Source organism: Lissotriton vulgaris, chromosome 1_1, assembly GCF_964263255.1.
Source record: "Lissotriton vulgaris chromosome 1_1, aLisVul1.2, whole genome shotgun sequence".
Taxonomy (NCBI): domain Eukaryota; kingdom Metazoa; phylum Chordata; class Amphibia; order Caudata; family Salamandridae; genus Lissotriton; species Lissotriton vulgaris.
Window position 1 is genome coordinate 1,291,310,134 of NC_141685.1, and position 22,545 is coordinate 1,291,332,678.

The 22,545-nt window shown below is 41.2% G+C and overlaps 1 protein-coding gene across 2 annotated transcripts in view; it reads left to right on the forward strand.

The window, feature by feature from the left end:
- The window catches only part of LOC147749014 (cyclic AMP-dependent transcription factor ATF-7-like), a 730,865-nt gene extending 718,738 nt beyond the window's left edge, over nucleotides 1-12,127 (forward strand). The window contains exon 12 of one of the 2 annotated variants that reach the window (XM_086965250.1): nucleotides 9,306-12,127. In XM_086965250.1, the coding sequence (XP_086821376.1) occupies nucleotides 9,306-9,517 (212 nt within the window). In that variant the 3' untranslated portion in view covers nucleotides 9,518-12,127. The remainder of the gene's footprint in view (nucleotides 1-9,305) is intronic. The other variant, XM_086965259.1, reaches the window with a different exon arrangement.
- Nucleotides 12,128-22,545: the final 10,418 nt, after the last annotated feature.

Here is a 22,545-nt window from a genome sequence, read left to right on the forward strand (position 1 = left end):
TCCCATCTACAACCATCCAACACACAGGTGTATCTGGGAGCCACAATAGATACAAAAAAGGCTTTAGCTTACCCCAATCCGGCCAGAATCCCCAACATGCTAACTTTACTCTGTCAGTTTCAGCCTCAATACTCATTGCCAGCTCGAGTGTTCATGCAGTTACTAGGGATAATGGCGTCTTACATTCTTATAGTCCCTTTCACAAGACTCCAGATGTTTCCCCTTCAGGAGTGCTTAGCACCGGCATCTGGTGTTGGTGGACATCGGCAACCATCGCTCTCTACAGTGGTGGAATACACAGAACCTTTCAGAAGGGCAGCCCTTCATCGACCAGGTTCCACAGATGGTGCTAACAGCAGACACAACCCTCACTGGTTGGGGAGCTCATCCCCAGAGGCATATAATTCAGGGCATGTGGAGCCTGCAGCAAAAGCAAGCAGCTTTACATAAATCATCTAGAGCTGCTAGCGATTTTTCTAGTGCTCATAGCGTTTCATGTATATCTAGTAGGCAAAGATGTCCTGATCCGTACAGACAACAGGACAGCAATGCACTACATACAAAAACGGGGGTGGGGGGGACACACTCTCTCCAGCTGTCACAACTAGCACAGACCATCTGGAGATGGGCTATGTAGGAGAGTAGGGTCTGCTTTCCTATGGTCACCCCACTTTTTGCTTTGTGCTTCACTGGTTCTCGACTTAATGTGGCTGTGGGCCTGCTAATCAGACCCACAGCCCAGCTGTTCTCTCTCTAAATTCACTACAATGTACTTTAGGTGCATTACCAATTGGATTCTGGAGCACCTTATGAGCCCCTGTACAGTGTACTATAGGTACCCAGGGCATAGGTGCATCCAAGGCCTACCAGGGGCTGCAGCATATCTTTTGCCACCCCTGGCTGGCCATTCAAATTGGCACAACTGGCTGATCACTCAGCTGGGGCAAGGTGGTGTAATCACCCCTTGCTTAGATATAGTATGCCTATATCTAACCTTATATCTAGACACATATACACCTATAAGTCACTCCTATGGCAGGCCTTAACAATCCTGGAGGCAGAGTGCTTGGTTTTATGTGAGATGGTGCTCTAGCATGAGCTGAGCCGGTCTACAGATTTCGGAACCATGTCCTTATAGCTGTTCTAGAATATTGCCATACCATATACTCTTAAATGCATTATGTACTTCGCGGTCAGATGCTAACTATGGTTTGGCTTTATCAAAACATGTCGAGTAAGGTGTCATACGATTTGGAATACTACCCCCTCGCCAGTTCTGGCGACGGGGCTAGCATTCCACCCTTCTAGAGGGAGAAGACATGTTGTTCCTACTTTTCCCGGTTAAAGTTAACCAGAGCCTCAGAATCGCAAACTGGATTCTGCTGCCACAGACACAAGTCTGACCTCCTGCTGTTGGGAGTCTTTCCAGCGAGGGAGGCTTGGACAATAGGTTTCCTGCCTTGGGAGGTGCTAGCACCACCCCAGACAGGACTTTGTGTATTGGGACAGGGAGGGCTGAAAGGATTGAGACACTGCCTGGGGCACACTAGGTGTCCCATGCATAGGCCAGTTCAAACCGGTGCTGAGGCATTCCAGCCCCAGCTCTGGCACGAAACTGGACTAAGGGAAAGGGGTGTAACCACCCCCTTCCCTGGTCTCACCCATAGGAGGGACCTAGCAGGTAATCCAGCCCCTAAGATTGGTATATAGGTAGGAGCTGAGTCTAGAGACTCTAGATTATCCTGACTGAAACGAAACTCTGGACCTTCAACACTCTACTTTGGAAGAAGAAGACTGAAGAATCTCCCTTGTGGTCAAGGAGTGACCACCCTGCACAAGCAGGCACCATCCATCGATCGACAACTTGCTTTGCCGCCGCCGGAGCCCGAGCCCAGAACCTGACAAGAACAGAATTCCCAGACATCCAACAGCCCGAACCATAGTCCCTGCAAAGCTGAGACCCGTGGAGGCGACGAGAGACGTGGGACCGGCCATCTTGAAAAGTCTGCGACCTGCTAAGTGTGCAGCCCCCGAGGCCTCCTCGAAGCTGTGCATTGGGGATTGAGAAGCCCCAGCCCCGAGCAGCATCTGCACCAAAGATCAGCCCTGCACACTCCACGAGTTCTGCGTGGGGCCCTTTTGCATTTTCCTGCTCGACGCGTCTGCCCGGTCACTTGCCCGTTGGCTAGTGGCTATCTTGGCGACAAATCTTTGAAACTACACCACTGGTCTGGTTGCTCCATACTGGCCCTTGCTTCCCTCAAAAGAAGCAGCCCCTCAGACCTTGCTGGTCTGAGTAAGAAGCCTACATCGTATCCTGCGTGGGTTGTCTTTGCCAAGGCTTGTTGACTCCAATCCTGAAGCCGACACCGCCGACAGGGAGAGCCTTCGTGGGACAGTCCGTGCCTGACTCCTGGTCGTCGTCGATGACTCCTGGTCCACGTGGCTGCAGAGACAAGCTTCCCATCAGCACCTGATTGCAATGCGACATCACCTGGTTCCATCCTGGTCACTGGCTAGTGACCGGACTCTGTCCCCTCTGCTTTCAGGTCCTCTTCATCTTCGATCCACCCAGACTCTTCTCTTCTGGCCGCCTGCAGCTTCTTTTCTCCAAGGCTCCATAGATCTCCACGACGAAACCCGACACACCTTGGGACCTATGCACCTGCTTCCTGTGGGTTAGGTAACGCGAGTACTACGGTGCTCCTGTAAATGTTTACACTCCTAGTGTCCTAGTTTCAAGTGGTTAAGTTCTACTCCAGTCTGAAGACTCCCAAACCTTTAACTTTCCATTTTTACGCACCCATTGACTTCTATGTGTGAACGTGTGTGCCTTTAGACCCTGCACACGCATCCCGTGGGCCTCCTGCTCCCTAACTATTGTTAGCTCAGTGTAGCCCCAGCGATTCCCAAGGTCCTAGGCCTTACCATTGTTCGTGACGTGGTACTTGTACCACTTTTTTAGTATATGGTTTAGCGGGCCACCCCGGCCTATCCATATTTGTGCAACTTTTCTATATTCTATTAAGTTACTTGTTTTGCGCTTGTGCTTCTGTGCTCATAAAGAGTTCAGGGGTTTGTTTAGAAATAAATACATATATATTTTGAATATATATCCTGTGTGGTGTCCTTTCATTTGGTATTAAAGGGATTGCATATGGTAAAACAGCTGGCTTCACATGCCCTCATGAGTTTAGCCTAAGACTGCTCTGTCCATGCTACCTCTAGGATAGCTGGTCTATAAGGTTGACTTTACAACCATCACCATAAGGGTTGTTTGGACTGGTGCAAGGTGCTCACTAGAATAGTGAACATCATATGCCAGGCCAACTTCTCACAGGCTACACGTCACAAAATGTTTCTCCTTGCAGAACACCTACCAGGAGTAAACAATCAGATTGCAGATCTGCTCAATCGTCAAAGACAACAGATCCACGAATGGGAACTCCACCCTCGAGTTCTCTTCCTATCCTTCCAAATGTGGGGCTTTCCAGACCTAGATCTGCTTGCCACAAACCTAAACGCAAAATGCCCAAGTTTCACATCCAGGCATCCACACCCATTATCCAAAGGGAATGCACTTTGGATGAATTGGTCAGGGATATTTGTCTACAGTTTTCCTCCTCTCCCACTCATTCCATTAGTGGTTTGGAAGCTCAGACAGGTGTCCCTGACACTAATCTCAGGTGCTCCCACATGGGCCTGCCAACCCTGGTTCACAACCCTTTTGGAGCTCTCAGCAGGCCCGGCCCGTGCACGGCGTTATACCGGGGCGGTGACGTCAGACGGGGGAGGGGCAGGGTGGGGGGTTTTAAAATGCGGGATATGGACTATTAGAGGTAAGTAACAAAATAAATAAATAAAACGCATTTCGTTGCCCGCGCTGCATCGCCAAATGTGATGCAGCGTAGGCAACAAAATTTGTTTTATTTTATTTTTTCGTTACTTACCTCTAATAGTCCATATCCCGCATTTTAAAAACCCCCACCCTGCCCCTCCCCCGTCTTACGTCACCACCCGGTATAACGCCCTGCACGGGCCAGGCCTGGCTCTCAGTAGTTCCTCACCAAAAACTACATCTCACTTCCAATCTTCTCACTCATAGCTACGGAGGGATAAGACATCCAGATCCCAGTCATCTCAATCTTGCGATCAGGCACCTGAAATCTCAGAGTTTGGCTACCTTAAACTCTCAGCAGACTGCATGAACATCATCAAAAATGCTAGACGTCCTACCACAAGAGCATGCTATGCAGCAAAGTGGAATCGATTTGTGATATACTGCAATAACAATCAAATCGATCCGTTGGATGCTTCAGTTTAAAACATAATTTGCTATTTATTACATCTGCAGCGTACCAATTTAGCGTACCCTTCCATACGCTTACATCTTGCTGCATACCCTGCATACCCACAGAAAAGACAACGTCTGTCTCTTTAGAGTGCCTGTCATTAAAGCACTTATGGAGGGACTTAAAAGAATGATTCCTCCAAGACTTCCACCTGCTCCATTGTGGATTCTTAACATTGTCCTCACAAGACTGATGGGTCCACCCCTTTGAGTCATTGTATAGATGTGAACTGCAATTTCTCACTTGGAAGGTAGCTTTCCTCATAGCTGTCACATCACTGAGGAGTGTAGGTGAGCTTCAGGCACTAACCATAGAAGAACATTTTTGACAAGTATACCAAAACAAAATGGTTCTTCGGACCAACCCTAAATTCCCACCAAATGTCATTTTTGGCTTTCATATCAACCAATCTGTTAAGTTGCTGGTGTTCTTCCCTCAACCAGATTCTGTGGCAGAATGTGCTTTGCACACTTAAGATTTTAAAAGAGCACTACTTTACTATGTAGAAAGGACAAAACCTTTCTGCAAGACAAAACAACTGTTTGTCGAATTTGCGCCACCACATAAAGGCAATCCTATATCAAAATCAGGCATTGCACAATGGATAGTCACGTGCATTCAGACATGCTATACAAAAGCCGAACGAACACTGACAATTCCCCCTAGAGCGCACTCCACACGCAAACTAGGGGCTTCTATGGCATTCTTAGGGAATAGACCCATAGATAACATCTGCAAAGCTGCAACATGGTCTACACCTCACACATTCACAAAGCACTATTGTGTAGATTTGTTAGCTAGACAGCAAGTTAGTGTGTGCCAAGCAGTTTATGTACACTATTTCTGACTGCAACAGCTACAGAATAGCCACTGCTTTGGGAGAAAAATGCTGTATAGTCTATACAAAGCATGTGATTTACATCTCACATGCCTTAAACAGAAAATGCTTCTTACCCAGTATGCATCTGTTCCTGTCATGTAGAGCTGTAGATTCTCATGCGCCCACCTGCCTCCCGGGTACCTATACCTGTTGCAGTAATTTCTTACTTAGATATTTGTATAAATGGACATCTCTTACTAACTCCATTATCACCCTCTACGGCAAACAATCTAACAGTGGAGCATATGCCCATGCGCACTATCGCCGAAAGGAGGAGTCGCCTACCTCGTGATTGGAAAAGACTTCTTCGAACAAAAAAAAAAGCGCTATCATCCGGACCCAACACTAGATGGCAGACTATGCAAAGCATGTGAATCCACAGCTATGCATGACAAGAACAGATGCATACGGGGTAAGTAGCATTTTCCATATATCTCTGTATGTATGTATGTGTGTGCCTCTCTCCACGCTTTGCTGTTCCCAATTTGGACAGAAGGTGATCAAAATATCGTTGGTGCGTTTTCTCCCCCGGCAGGACCATGCTGGTAATCTTTCCAAATCCTGGCGCCGGAGCACCAGAAAAAGAGGACACACTCACGGCAGGTTTCTCTTGCTTGTAATTTTATTGTGAATACAATAAACCCAAGGCATTTCGGTCTCATCACAGATCTTGATCACAGGTTACTTCCCAACAACCCTGTGTAACATTTCCCATGTCAGATTCCATTTTGCAATGCATGATGGTTCCTGTGGTTTTGCAACAGTCAGTGATAAGGAATGTTTAAAGTGACTGTGACTTGGTGATAATTATGCGACAAAATGCAAACGATAATTGTGCAAATTAGCTGTTGTGAATAAATAAACCGGATTAAAAAAAGTTTATCACTGGAATTCAGCGAAGGCATTGTTGCAGTTCTCAGTAATTTCCAGTTTTGTGCAAATCACATTGTTTTTATCCATGTTTCGATTTCATGTTCCTCTTTCTGTTTGAAACATCTACTCTGCCCTCATGTGGGCTATGTTCTTATAAACTGCGCGTCTCTATGCCTAGTTTTTTTGTTTTTATTCTTCCTGTTTCCAGTGTCTTTATTCATTTTCATTTATGCTTCAGTTGTCAACCCTCCAGAGGATATTTATTTTTATTGTTGACTTATTTCTCTGCATTGTACCCTCTGGTGGTTATTTTCTCCATTTAGAGTCACCAAACTTTAATTTCAATTCAATCAGTTAGTAGGTTATCTCTTTATCTCAAAGTTTTTCATTTCATTTTCTACTGAATAGTATAGCATCCAAGTAATCTGATTTGTCACTCATGCAGAAGAACTTCTACAGTTATTCTTAATTTCATTATAGATGTACATAAAGTTCCTCATTTTGATTGGGACCTTTCGGATTCAACATCCTCAGCGATGAGATGCATCTTGATTCTTTTTGTCTTAACAGTTTTTCACGATTGCTCTGTCTGACATTGGAATTTGTTCCCAGTTCTTCCCAGTTGATGTTATGGTTTTCTTCCATATGTTTTGCAACTGCATTACTGCGATTCCTGTTTGATGTGGCGCTGATGTGTTCCAAAATTCTTAATTTCTATTCACTTGTAGTACTTTCCACATATTTCTTTTTACTCAGACAATATACTACGTATACTACAAACTTACTTCTGCAATTAATATATTGCTTTATTTTCCACATCGTGCCATTATCCATCCTGTTTTTGTTTCTTGTTACTGCAATTTTACATGCTTTGCATTTTTGTCGCAGGACAAGAAACCTTCAGGCTTTGGCCATATTTTTTGGTAGTCGTTTTGAAGTGGCTGGGTGTAAGATTGTCTCTCAAATTTGGTGCCCTTCTGCATGTGATGATGGGATGATCTCCACCTATTTCGGCTACTGTGGAGTCCATTTCTAATTTTCCCCAGTGTTTTTTTCCAAGATTTTTGATAGTTTATTAGTTTCTGCAGAATGCGTTGTTTTCAATCTTATTATGTTATTTGATTTGTTTTCCATCACTCCTGATCTATGAATTATCTGAGTTCTTTTATTCGATGTTGTTTTCTGAAGTCTTGCAGTGATTACCTATTTTGGATATTTTCTGCTGCTGAACCTTTTCTGTGTTTCATGACTGTTTCTCAAACATCCAACTAACAATTTCTGTGGTTTCTTAAAAACTCCCCAAACGGGATATTCCCCTTTCGATTTTTTTGATGAAAGCTCTCTGCATGTAAAATATTGTTGCGGTCTCTTTCCTATGTAAAGTAGTTTGTAATGTATCATTGTGCACAAATATTTCAGTGTCTAAAAAGTTTACTCTATTGGGATTTATTTCAAATGAAAAAAATGTGATTTTCTGAGTTTTCATTGAGTAAGGCCAAATATTCCTCAAATTCCTTTGTTGTACCGTCCCAAATTTAAAAGAGATCATCAATAAAACACAGCCACAATATTGTATTTTCAGTGTACTTGTTATATTCTGGTAAACAGGCAAATTTCTGTTCCCACCACCCTCATTACTATGTTTGTGTAGTTTGGTGAAAAAGAAAACCCCAAAGCAGTTCCTCGTAATTCCTTAAAAATCTCCATATTAAAAATAAAAACATTGATATGTAGACACATATACTCTCGAATAGCACTTCATTATGTTAATAAAATTGAATATTCCTTTTACCCAGAAAGTATCAGCAGGATTTCTGACCTGTTTGATGCTCAATACTTGTATAGAGCAGCCGTTCTCATCTTTCTTCTTATGCTACAGCTAGACTCCAGCTATTTCTATTTTGGGATTTTGCTCCAATCAGTTTACAGGCTCTCCTCCGAGAATGTTTTTGCTTTGGTATCTAATTCAAAGGTAAGGAATCTGCGGCTAGATGTCTATCAGAACAAGTTACTTACCTTCGGTAACGCCTTATCTGGTAGAGACAGGATCTAGCCACAGATTCCTTACTAACCCTCCCATCCTCCCCGCAAGCTGATTTATTCCTATCTTTCATATCCTGCTTGATATTGGGATATTCCTCCAGCTTGATATTGGGATACTCCTTCTTGCAGATACATCTGTATTGATAGAGAGAGAGAGAGAGTCAGAGAGATCTCTTCATTGGCACACTGTTTCATTGACCAGTTTCTTTAAGTGGCTCTGCCTTTTTTGTACGGAGTTTAGTCTCTGAAGAAAGTGACGTCAGCGCTTTTGGAAGGGGCATTTATGTACTCCGTTGATGTCCCATCCGGTGGTCGACATCACTATGGAGTTGCACAACACCCTCTAACGAAGTACAGAGGTACTGCTGAAAAAGTTTTCCAGTTCTAGCCTGGAGCCTAAGGACAATTCAAAAGTAAGCAATCTGCAGCTAGATCCTGTCTCTACCAGATAAGGCATTACCAAAGGTAAGTAACTTGTTCAACTAAGCCAGTAAGCTTAGGTTTTCTGCCTTCGCTATTAGAATATAGACCATTAATTCCGCTCCCCACACACACTTCAATATTGTACTAAAGGCCAAAGGAATTATACAGCAGGGAAGGACCAAATTAGGCGGCATGAAAAGCTAATTATTATAGGTCAATATTTTGCCATTTTTACATGTTGACTCTTTCAAGGAACAGACTTCATCTTATTACTACCAGTTTAACACCAAAATACAGCAACAAGCAACTGAAGGGTGACTAGTCAACCTTTGCAAACGGCCGTCCACTGTATGGCAAAACGTGTGGCTACTTTATCAGTAACTTTTAATCCATTAGAAACTTTTTTAGGTTAATATGTGCAAATTATGCAGATGATGGATTGTATGGCAAATACACCAAATGCATAATTTTATGGAAAATGCTGGGGTTATACTTCACCAATGAAACAGGCCTGAAGCCGGAGTCATTGTTGTCCTTGTGCTCTGTGGAATGTTGTGTAATTGTGTGAATACTACCCCTTAGTTTGCTGGATTAGTAAAGTGCTTAATGGTTTGTTAAAGTTCACCATGGTGTGGATGCTGATGGCTAGTCTTAAGATAATAGTGTTTGGGAGAGTGGGGGGTAAGGAGAAGGTGTGGTCATTTATTTGCTTTTTTTCTCTTCCCAATAAACAGAAAGTCCAAAGGAGAGCTCCGAGCCCACGGGGTCGCCTGCACCAGTCATCCAGCACAGCTCAGTTACTGCCTCTTCCAATGGCCTCCGATCTGCTGCCGAAGCCGTTGCAACCTCCGTCCTCAGTCAGATGGCAAATCATAGGACAGAACTCAGCTTGCCCATACAATCACATGTCATCATGTCTCCACAGTCCCAGTCTGCCGGCAGATGATGTTCCTGGGCATGTGACATAGAACTAATTCCAACTTGCTGCCTTAGAGACAGATGTAATAACGAAGCCTCTGAACAATGGGGCTAGATATGGAAACATATACATCAATTTTAAGTGAGTTAAGGGCAGCTATGGAGCTTTTTAGATAGATACCTACACATCATCTGAAATATTATGTGACTACAGTTTGGAAGGGGAGTGGCAGTTCCCTTGCGGACATAATCGTCTGGATTTATATTAGTAAGAACAGACTTCATTCAAGAACAACTTAAGGAGGGTCAACTTCAGGTATCCCTTATGTTAACACTAAGTCAACTACTCTCTTGCTATTACCCTCTCACATTCTTACCCGTTAAATTTATATGGTCATTGTCTTTCACCAGGTCTGTTTGGCACTCTAAATCTCGAACACCCATTGCTGGCCCGCACACTTGTTATGTTTGTGTCCCTCAGTGCGGCTTGTGCACCCTCTCTGCCTCTCTGAATCACTACCATGTACTTTCATTTATTGTAGTCGTCCTTTAAGTGACACGACTTTTGCCGTTTAGAAAACGGATAGGAAGCTGAAAGCAGAACTTGCCATTGGAGCTCTTCTGTCTCCAAAGTGTTTTGAAACTACCTTCAGCTCACTTCCTGGCAGATAGTTGACAATTAAACAGCATTGTTGGTAGAGCCTCCTTAACCAAAAATCATTGTGTTATCCAGTGCATTTCAACATGTGGGGTTGAGGTTTGAGTACGGTTAGACAGAGCTGGTGATAAAAGCTCGTATGTTCCATCAGAGTGGGTCTTGTCAGCTTATTTTTCCATAATCAATCTGATAGACCTCCATCAATACAAAGACATGAGGACCCTCCTTCTCACCCCATACCCCACATTGTCTTCAAAATGTGAAAGGCTACTTAATGAATCGACCAATAAATCAAGAGCCACCAGTTATTTGACAGTGCCCAACAACTGCTATGGCTTGCAACTGCCTATATGTCTTTACATACCATCTGTTTGTTTCCGGTGGTCTACCACAGCACTTCCTCAGCTTTTCCTCGGTCTTTATTACTTCATTTGAACATAGGTTATCAAATTAAGCTCCTGCCAGAGGATATGCCTTCTGCCCTCCGAGAAATAAAATGGAGGGAAATTATTTTTTTATTTTTATTTTGTTAGTCATCGTATGAAACACTCCCTAAAATGGGTTTGGCTTTGAAACTGCTTGTAAACATTTGGTACCATCCAGACCCTATGTGATCATTTGCAGATCTTGCAGGGTTTGGGTAGGGATTTCACTCTGAGACTTGTGACTGATAGGCATGGTGCATTCGATTTGCTCTCTCTGGACTGGTGCTGACCAAACAGGAACAACAAAGGCGAAAACAACCATCATTCATCATGGAAAAATGAGAGGAGAAAGAGCTTCTACCCTTGGCACTACCCAGCTGGCAGCACAGCTTTCATGGTTCAGCTTCTTTCAACAGTTTTTGTTTAAATGGCTTTGACAAGCCGTTGTGAATACTAAAAAAAAGACCTGAACGACTTGAAAATATATACTTGTTTAAGTTGGTAAAGTCTGTGAGTGCCGTACAGTCTGAAGAACCAGCTTAATATATCGCTTGTTCTGTCTGCTGACTTTGTCAGTTTAGCTGAGAAGATATCTTAGGGTGAAGGCCTTGGAAAAAACAGGTGTTCCCCTGAAGTCAATGTGTAGTTTGCACCATTTTTTCTGGTCTTCATGCTTTTTCATTGGTATAATCCAGCAATTGTTAACCTTCAAATTGTTGTGCCAGATGTTGTGAGCGGCGTCAATTTCGCCATTTACCTGTTCTATGAATACCATGTCTGAGACTACGTTGGTGTGAAGATCGGCCCTTCAGCCCATGAGGGAAGTCGATCAACCTTCAATACGAGTGTCATTTAAGAACGTCATGTTTAACTATTGTGAGGTCTAATTGTAGTCTCATGACCATTGGATACTTATAAGCAGGTAGTTTTATTTGTGTATTGTTGAATTTGACTCACTCTACAAAGCGTGTCAAATTGGATGAGGTAAGCTTAACACCATTTTAGAGACTTCAAAAAGGCATTGGAACCAAAGTCGGAAATGGTCTGTTATCCTGCTTGGTAAAATAACTTCCTGTGGCATGCCTCTTATTACTTATTCCCACCAGTTAATGTTCTAAATATTTTATTACGTGCCTAGAGACGACATGTTGCCTTATTGTGCTCTGTATGAATGTATTACACTCAAACTATTTTCCTTTCGACCACTGTATCTTTTCAAACTCCGTTTTGCCACTTTACATCAACATTTCCTATTTTCACGAGTATTCAAGGATGTTAAACTATTCTGCTATTGTCTGTTGATAGATTGTAATAGCCATCCTGAGCAAGTTGTGCAAATCTGGGTAAGGCCAGGTATCCAATGCCTTTCCAAGATTAAGAATGTTTGAACTGTACACCACAAAGAGGCCTTATCCTGCATTTTGTCCTATGCAAAGTCCATCTTTCATTCATTGACCTCGTTATTGCAGAATATGAGTCATGCACTCGGGCACTGACTCTCCTCAGAAATCTCAGAGCTCTTCCCATAAAGGCACACTATTTAACTTGTCACCATGTCACTATGTGCCTGTCCTTTTCCTCAGGGTATATATATATATATATATATATATATATATATATATATATATATATATATATATATATATATATATATATATATATATATATATATATATATATATATATATATATTATATATATATTATATATATATTATATATATATTATATATATATATATATATATTATATATATATATATATATTATATATATATATATATATTATATATATATATATATATATATATATATATATATATATATATATATATATATATATATATATATATATATATATATATACATACCATGTTCCATCTACCCGAAATTGAATTTACTTGTGCGGTGCACAAATGTTTTGGGCTAAAGCAGCTGCATTTTTAAGATTACCTTCTTACCCTACACATAAAGGAGAGCCCTTAGGATGGATCAGCCTTTCCTGTTCCAAACACTATATAAATGCATATTTAATAACTACCGGTTGCAGCTTTAATGTTGCAGCAATTGTTTTTTTGCAATTAATGTTTACACCTGTAAACTTTCCAATTTACTTTCCAGGTGGAGCTCTGTTGGTAGTAGGTGAATATATATCTTGTCTCTCTCTCCCGAGACTGATCATTTGCTGAGCAAAATTTTCTGGGCCCCTCTAACCCATGGGAATTCTTTGTAGGTTATACCCACACTGGCACACACTCCATTCTGCCGCATCTCTCTTTGGGCACACTCTCCACTGAATACTGTACAGCCCTCATGGCAATCTCTAGGCTAGGGTCATCTCACCTTTAGCACCTTCTCCAAGCATGCTACATGATCCGCTTTAGTCTACCTTTCCGCTGGACTACATCTCACAGCAGGCACTTAATTCACTCTTCCATTTTTGTTGTGGATGCTCTATTCACTAGTCCTTATAAGTAGACTTCCTATCTCTTGATCACACTGTTCATTGAGCACTACACCGAACTACATCTCAAGTGTACACACTATAAATCTCTAATTCTTTTATTGGTTTTACATACCTACTGCCATCTGAAATCCATATGCATTCTTTGCCATGCTCGGCAGTCAAATATTTGTTAACTTGCATCCTCCTTTTGGTAAGAGAGTCCAGGTGTTGTATAAATCCCAAGGGAGTAGTCCTGTGACCGAGAAAAAGAGCTGCATGTCACAGGTTTTTGTTAGAGGCTAAATCGCAGAGGCAGTCAAGAATGGCTTTGTTAAGTCAAATTAGGAGGGTTTTGGGTTGATGTTTGTGAGATCTCTGTGAATTTCCAGGCTAGGAAACTCAATTACTTTATAAGGAAATGGTGGTGTCTCATATATGCACTGACAATCTCAGCACAAAGTTCCAAAGCTGTGAATGGGAACATCTTGAATCTCGATTGTTGGATTTGGTGTTCATTAGTTCCGGGTACATTACATTTTGCAAGTTACTGTGTTAGTCTGAAATTGTAATTCCTGTATGTTAACATTCTTTGACTCTGTTTCATTTGGTTGCTCTGAGAGGTGGCTGCCAACTTATTGTCAGTTTGCTGCCTTCAGAGCACTATTGATGCCTTTAGCTGAACAACGAGGACCACCTCTTTCTCTTTATTTGTACAAGGTGTGGCCTGGCCATTGTGAATCTGGCTCTTTCCTTACTCGGCTCCCTACATTACTGCAGCTTTTTTATCTCCAGGGTGGGGCACATCTGCCATCATCTCCTAGATCTGTTATTGTCAGCTGCTGACATTTGGGCATCTGTTTTAAGATGCTAAACTCAATAGCTTGGTGAACTGCAATTCTGATGTAGTTGATGGCCTGACCAATTTCTTCTATGGAGTTTGAGGGCTAGTGGTAATTAGAAAAAGAAAAAAAATATATATATATATATATATATATATATATATATATATATATATATATATATATATATATATATATATATATATATATATATATATATATATATATATATATATATATATATAGGTTTGAGTTGAACACTGTTTAGTCGGAAGATTCCAGATGTGTGGAGTGAAAAATTGTTTTACATTAGTTGAGTATCCAAGATATCTGCTTTTTGTAATGTGCTATGCCTAAATATTATATGTGCTCAGTAGGGGACGCTGCTACAAAGTCATTGTTTCTATGCTTGAGCTAATGTGTTATTTCCTTTCTGAAAAATACACTAAGTGGCCAGAAAATTACACAAAATGCTGGGCTGACATTTTGTGCTATGTTTTTTAGTGCAAAATGTCATCCCGCTCACATTTTGGACGTGAGGGCACATTTAGCACTACGCATGTCTTGGACAGCTATTTGCATTCTGTTCATTTTCATTGTGCCTGTGCTACTGCAATAGGACTTATACCATAATGAAGTCTCAATTACGAAACGTAGTGTAATTTTAGGAATTTCATAGAACAAATAAAACACAGGAAATTAGGCAAGATTATACCGCCATAACAACATTTCACACCAGACTAGATTATTTCTTGTATGGGCGAGAGCTTACCCCTTCGCTGATTGGCTACCCTAGAACTATAGCTCTCAATCTTTGGTTTCATTTAATTTCCAGTAACGTTTTGGATTCTTTCGTAAAGAACCTAGATCTGTATTCCAAAGGGTTGCATTAAAAGAGCAATAGGTGGCCATCTTTCAAATTGGCCTAGCAGATATCTTGGTATGTATACAAAATGTCTGTTTCCTCCTTGTTGGGTTAGAGTAGTTGTTTGATGCTTTATAACTGTGCTCACTATCAAGCTGAGCTACTAGTTGTAGCACCTATTCAGCAGTCATCTCTGTGCTTTGCTAGGCTCAGTTTGTGTTGCTTGGGGGTGGACATCCTACAGTAGATTTGCATTCTCACCTTTGAATTCCATTTTCTTAAGAGTGCCATTTGCAATCCAAATTAATGAGCTAGAACTTTTTTGTTTTAAGTGACATATTGGTTGGGCTCTTCTCTCTTCCGTAGTGTGGGAAGAGCTGTGCAACATTTGTCACAAGAAGGTGGGTCTTCAAATTAGCAACAAGATTTGCACTCGTAATGATAAGGTCCACAGGTAGAGTGTAGAATAGCCAGTGACAGGGGTTTGTGTTTTTTGCTGCCTCGTTATGCCTCTTTGCCTGATTTTCTCCAAACACAATCTTTGGATATCGCTTTTATTACTGAGTCTTAGGCAGACGTGGCCTCTGGCCCAGAGGTGTCCACTGCAGTTCCTTCCGCGTACTCCATCTTTAGACAGGATGGCATGAATAAAAGAGGCAGTGGTTTAGCCATCATTTACCACAGCATGCTTAAAGCTACCTTTATTGGCCATGGTAGTTCAAGAGAGCTAGAAGCACTATCCTATAAGATCAAGCTTACTAACAATCATTTCTTCAACTGTTTTCTTATTTGTCGACTCCCTGGCCCAAAAGCAACCTCTCTTCATGCCCTGCATCAACTTCTAGATACAATAGTCTATTCTTCCAACTATATTTTGTTGGGCGATTTCAATATCCATCCAGAAAATGCTCTAAACCAGGATGCTGCCATACCCAAAGATGTGATGTATAGTTTGGGCCTAACACAGCTGTTTAAGAGTGCGACCCACGCGGCAGGCCATCTGCTAGAAAGACTATTTCCGGTAATATTTTTCTTCATACTCTTCTTCCCTTCCTCTTATGTGGGCAGACCATCTGGCAGTTATGTTCTGTCTTACACCCCATGCAGACGTACCTGCCCCTGCTAGGCCTAAGTCCTCTACGTTGCATACTGTCTCTTCTGAAGCCTTAGGATCATCCTTGATACAAAACCCCCCACTACCCCCTAAAGGACCTTGACAAGGCACTGACTGTTCCCATCACTGGATTAATTTGTCCCTTATTCATATAGCACCAGTCAAGTCTCAACAATCGGAGAAAGACGCCCTCTGAACCTTGGTTTTCAGAGACTCTTAGATTACAGAAGCAGACCTGTCGAAAGCTGGAAAGAAGATGGAGGCTCAGTTAAGGCTCCATAGAAAGGGAACTATATAAACAATCACTAGCAGACTACAAAGATCTCTTCACTAAAGAGAAAACACAGTTCTATACCGGCAACATTGAGACTTCAAAAAATTCATCCAAAGAATTGTTTGCTATTGTAAAAAAGCCTACTGATCCCCGGAAAATATAAATACTAACACCAATCAAGTATTCTTTAAGAACAAGGTAGAACATATTTACAGTCTTTTTGCAGGAAGTCATCCTTCCTGCTTCCCTTGGCCATAGCCACTCAGCTAGGGAACACAAATTTCCATTCTGCAACAACCCCACTGGAGCCTGCCACTGATTATACAGGAAGGTTCTCCCCCCACAAACAGACAATACTGCTACGCTATCTACATTTTCACCTCTTTCCTCCGTACAAGTACTGAATCTTCTTGCCCAAACTAAATCGGGCTCTCCACTCGATTCATGGCCTTCTAAAATTATTCATCAAGCATCTGAAATCATTTCAGAGCACCTCTCTGTCATCTTCAATCAGACGTTTCTCACAGGTTTCCTCCCCACTAAATGGAAACTGCCCTCAGTTCTTCTGCTTTTTGGAAAAAACAAATCTAGACAGTGCTGAGCCCAATAATTATCGGCCCAACTCTCGCCTGCCACTCCCTGCTAAAATGGTTGAAAAGGCTATGAATGCAGAACTTACATAATTTAGAGAGTTATGGTCTCCTTGACCACGCTCAATTTGGATTCATAAGTCACCACAGTTCGGAACTCACACTAATTGCAGGATCTGAGAAAAATAGGCAATCTGTCGATGCAGGAGGCAAAGCAACTCTAGTCCTTTTAGACCTCTCGCAAATCGTTTGACATGGCCAACCATAACATTCTTTTGGACTGTCTCACCTCCATTGGGATGAAGGGACTAGCACTTACACTGCTGAAATCTTTTCCCACTGCTTTCTAAAAGTTTGTCCCTCCTTGAAGATTTTAATTCTCCCACCTTCACTTTACCTTGCGGCGTTGCCCATGGCGTGTCCCTGAGCCCTACCCTTTTCAATATTTGTCACCCCACTTGCCAATCTGATTCAGTTCTTTGGTTCTTGGTAGTGTCCTATGCCGATGACACCCAAATTGTTTATATCTGTGGCCAGCGATCCTGCTGACACAGCCACTCGTATTCACTATTGTTGGCTTCATGTCAGTAATTGGATGTCTTCGAATTATCTAAAGCTTAACTCTAGTATAAAAGCCGTCTTGATGTCTGGAAGAAATACCCCCTTCTGTCCAAATGTTAGTGGCCACAGGAACTCTGTTCGCTTCCTACACTGGTTAACAAGCTGAAAAATCTAGGTGAAGTCTTTGACAACAAACTCTCCTTTGAGGTCCACATTAATGCCATCACTTCTGCTGCTTTCTACCCTCTAAACTCTTCAGAAAGATCTTTCCTTATATCCTTCCTAACTTGCAGAAAACCGTGATTTAAGTAAGCATTAGTACTCTCTGAGATCTACTACAGTAATGCCCATTTCGTCAACATCCAAAAAAAGTGCCTTAACAAAATCCAAATCCTATAAAATGCAGCTGCCTGCCTTCTCTTAGTCATTCCCATATATCAATCTGTTTCCTCTGTGCTCAATTTTCTGCATTGGTTTCTGATCAAGAAGTGCATTGCATGGGGTGCCTTTAAGGCACACCATGGCACAGGCAATGAGTACTTTAAACAAAGCTTCCAGTGATCTATACCTTCCAGTCCTCTTCAGTCTGCTTCAGCCTACCATCTTATTGTCCCCAAGTTTAAAAAGGTTTGCTGGGGTGATAGAAGTTTTATCATTGGGGCAACCAGACTTTGGAATTTTTTCCCCCTGGAACTGAAAAGAAAAACAGATTTGTTAGCCTTCAGAAAAACACTTAAAACGTGGCTTTTTGTCCATTAATATTTCTTCTCTCTTTTGAAGGCAGTTTTACTTCCCTGAGACTAGCGCCTAGACCCCTCTGGGTGTGAGTTTACTTTACAAATCTTATTTTCACTTCATTTCAATGTGTTTGCTAATGATCAGCCGGCTCTGGCTCATTGTGGAGTCTCTGTGTAGAGTCTTGTGATCTGAATTGGTCTTATTTTTCCTTTTCCTAGTCTTCGAGTCCCAGAATTCCACTGCAGTGGTTTTAAGATGCATGTTTGCCGATGTGTTATCCGTTTTCGCTCATCTCGGTTTTCGCTAGATAGGAATAGCTACAGTTGCATGCATCATATGGGTTTTTGCTGTTTTGACATTCTAGTCTTCCTTTGTTAACCGTTGCATAATTTAAAGGCATGCTTGTGGATGGAAGATAGCACAGGCAGTTTTAGCATATGAACAGAACCGTATTTTAAGTACTACTGTGCTTATGGGTTGGCAATACAACTGTGGATTCTTCTAATTGGCCACAGTGTGTTCCTTAGTGGTTCCTATGTTGGTTATTGACAACAATGATAGCTTCTTGTTCTCCTAAATGATTTGCGTTTTCTTCTAGGGAGGCATTTGTTGGCTACTCATTAAAACTTAAGTCGATAGAAATGTAAAGTACTTGCTGAACTAATCAATCACATTTATGTTGCTCTTAGACTATAGTGAGGTATGTTTTAGCATTGCCAACGCTGATGAACTTGCTGAACTGAGACATACAAATGCGACCTCATAGATCCCTGAGGGCATTTTGTGTTTTGTCTTTTTGTTGCTTAAAATCACAGATGGAACCCGTTTTAGAATGCAGACTCATTTCGAGTACTCTCCCTGTCTCCATGATATCTCTTGATCTACATCACTGGATGATGTCTGCAACTAATTTTACTGGTGAAATGAAAACGAGGACGTGCTGTATCACAAATGTCTGCTTCCTCTGTTCTTTTCTATAAGAAGCTTTAATCTGCAGAGACGGATTTGATTCAATTCTCGTGTCCCCATTCCACATTAGCTAGCATTGCTACAGATATTTCTCATCTCTTTTTTTGTACATCCAATAGTTTTTTGCTGTTCAAAGTAGTTTGTTACCACCCGTGCTACCTCCTCCTGTCTTTGGGATTTTAAAAGCTTATGCGTTATTATCCCCATAACATATTATGTTTCTTTTTTTTTTTATATCTGCCCACTAAAAGACGTCAAAAGATGGAGAGAGAACGAGGGAGGGGGAAAGAATGAGACAGAGGCACAGTGGGAGAGAGAAAGTGTGTGTATCTGTACATGTCCATATATTTATAGGTGTATATAGACTATTCAGGCACGCCTTGGGGACCTTCTCGGATTTGGTGAAGGTTGCTACCATCCATTTTGAGTACTATATGAACGGATTTGTAATCTACCTGTTTGAAGAACTTTACAAAAAATGTTTTAATTTAGCCCTTTGGTCACCTAAATAATGCAAAAGTCAACACATTTTTACTGCATTAATAGATTGGCAAAAAAATATGGCTTTTGGAGGTTTGGGCAACTGTAAAATAGGATTTTCCATGAGATACCTGTTTTTATTTCCACTTTCTCTGTGCTAGTCGCAAACCTCTTAATTTTTCCGGGTATGGAAAAGAAATTTAGACTGAACATGAGTTTTGCAAAGTTATGTAACAATGAGAAGAAGAGGCTATACGTTTTGTCAATACTAGAGGAAAGGTCACTGTAAGTGTGATTTATAAGAGTACTAAACAACAAAAAGGGTTTGACAGTTATATTTTCATATGTAGCTTACAGAGTGGTTATAATGGTTTTAGAGATTAAGGGGATCATTCCTTTCCATATGTTTAAGCGTCTTTACTGCCTTATAAGACCCATTTACCAAACTAAGCGTTCTTCCTGTGTACATATAAGTAACTTTGCATTTTCTTGCCTAAGATTGGGTATACTAGATCAGGGATATAATTTAGTACTGTTGTTCCATGCAGATTTTTAAAGACTATATTGTGGAGAATTGTTTTCATTTCATCCTTGAGATGTAATTGGAGCCCTTGCAGCTGCCTGTTAAGCAATAAGCTGCATTAATACCCCAGTCTACTGTCTGGTGTAATTATAAATGTTTGTGAGCATATGCTCCTGTAGATTGCATGCTTTGCACATTCCTGCCATTTAGTGTTGGGCACAGTTGTTGCAAGTTATTTCACTTGTGATTTAAATTGTATTAAACAATTGATTACATATGTAACAATCCATAGTGTGCACCTTGCAAAAGGAACATATACATGTTAGTTAACCTTTCAGAATACTTTTTAAACCTTTGATGAGCAATGCTAAGACTATTCATTTCTTCAATACAGTGGTGCTTCACCATTGCCTTATGATTGAAATCTATGTAAAACGAATATGCCTAGTTTATTGGTAAACAGTAGTATTTTGTGGGTGGCATATTCATTCAAGTGAATGAAGTTGTAGAATTTCAGAGAGTTTGTGTTCCAAACATACATTTTTAATAAATGTTCTTGTTTTTTGTTGATGGGGTTTTCCAACACCATGTTTTAATTTGTCTTGCAACACTAGTCCAGGAAACGTATTCTGTTGACAAATATATCTCCATGCTAGTTACACCTAGTTGCATTGAAGAGCATTCAAGCAACTGTGTGAATTAGTAGTGTCCTTTATTTGTTATCACAATGCTTTCAGGGACAGAGATGGTCATCCTTGTCTGCACTACATCATTCAATACAGGTCATTTGAGGGAGCATCAATATTTCTCCTCAGTAAAATCTTATCCCAAAGCATCTCATCACAAGTTCAACCAGTATTGGCACCATGTGCCCCTTGGTTGATGAGGAATAAGGAAAGGAACGCTTGATTCTGGAATAGAGCACTGTCAAGAGATACCCTTTAGGTCTGCCCTCTCCATTTGCGTAACTACCTCTGGGACATCAATCCAAGTTATTTTAGACTAGCAGCTATCATTTGAAGAACAAATAGAAGGTGTTCATGTTAGTTTTTTTTCATAGCTTTTTAAAATAATGTAAGCAATTCTGGGGATTTTAGAGCACTTGTCAATGTGAAATGCAAAGCCTTACAGTACAGTTTTTATTATATTTTTTTATCAGAATGTTTGAGCTTTGAGAAAACTCTAAAGACATCCCAAGTGATCTTGTTCCTGAAAGATTTGTATAATTACAACACTGATTACATTACACCATAGTTTGTCTGTTGCTTTTCTTTGGTTCTAGAACTTGTCTGTTTTCACTTCCCTGAAGCCTGACTAATCATGATGATTTACAGTGCTCTTTTTTTTTTCTTTGACTGGTAGGTGTTACTCTGTAGATTGGTGAAATAGCCATCCTCCTCCCAAGTTGGTGCACTTGAGAATGTTGGAAAAGGAAAGCAAGCTGCGAAAAACATCAGTGCATTCTAGCAATTAGAGCTGATATTTTTGTATTGTAGATATCAGTGACTTAAAAATAAAATTAGCTCACAAAGAGTTTAAGTTAATCCACCAGATCTTAAAAAAATGAATAAGTAATTGGAATGTATTTAAATTGCATCTATTCCAAAAGTGAATTAACTGGCTGCAGTGGCGTGGAACTGTATCTCAAAAGATAAATATTTGTTGGATGCAGCAATTAAATATTGCCTCAACAGTTTTTTGCTTCTTTCCTATAGGATATGCCATCCTTAGACACAACTGGCCAGCTTTCAGAACATACTTTTTTTTTTTACAATATATTTTATTGAAATTTTACATCCGGTTGAGCATACTCCTCACAAGCAATGATATGTAAGGTACGAATCATTGGTACACAAGTCACTGATGAGGGTATCATTTGAGGATCAATAAAAAGTTCAAACCGACAACCCCGGCCTCCGACCACCCCCCTCCCTTGCACCACACATCCCGCTTGAAGCATTATACAAGCATGTAAACATACAGGCATAACTCCACGCCGGCCAATCAACGCATTAGATTGGAAAGTCATGAAATGGTGAGTCTGTCTATAAGGTCCTGATTCGTTGATGTGGGAAAGATAAAAAGGTCAATGCCCCGGTAGTTGGCCCATGCAGTCCATAGCTTCCCGTGCTTCTGCGGGCAACCCCGAGCCTGAAACACTACCACCTCGGCAGACATACATTTGTCTAATGCAGATTTGTAGGCCGCCACCCCTGGGGGAGAAGAGGACTTCTACTGTTGGGCTATGTAGCGCTTGGCCAATGTGAGTCCTAAAAAAAAGTAGGTGTCTTTTGTATATGTTCCCCCAATATCTTCTGTACTGTGGAGAAGAGTTAGTCGAGGGTCTGCTGGGTGGTCCCAACCCAGTACTCGCCCCAGGCAGGACATTACACCCGACCAAAAATGTTGTGGCGCCGTACAGCCCCAAACCGGATGCAAAAAGGACCCGTCTTCCGACTGGCATCTGAGGCAGGTGGGAGATGGGATAACCCCCATGTTCCAGAGACGGAGGCGGGTGTAGTACACCCGATGAAGATTTTTAAACTGGATCAGTTGATATCTAGAGGACACCGCTG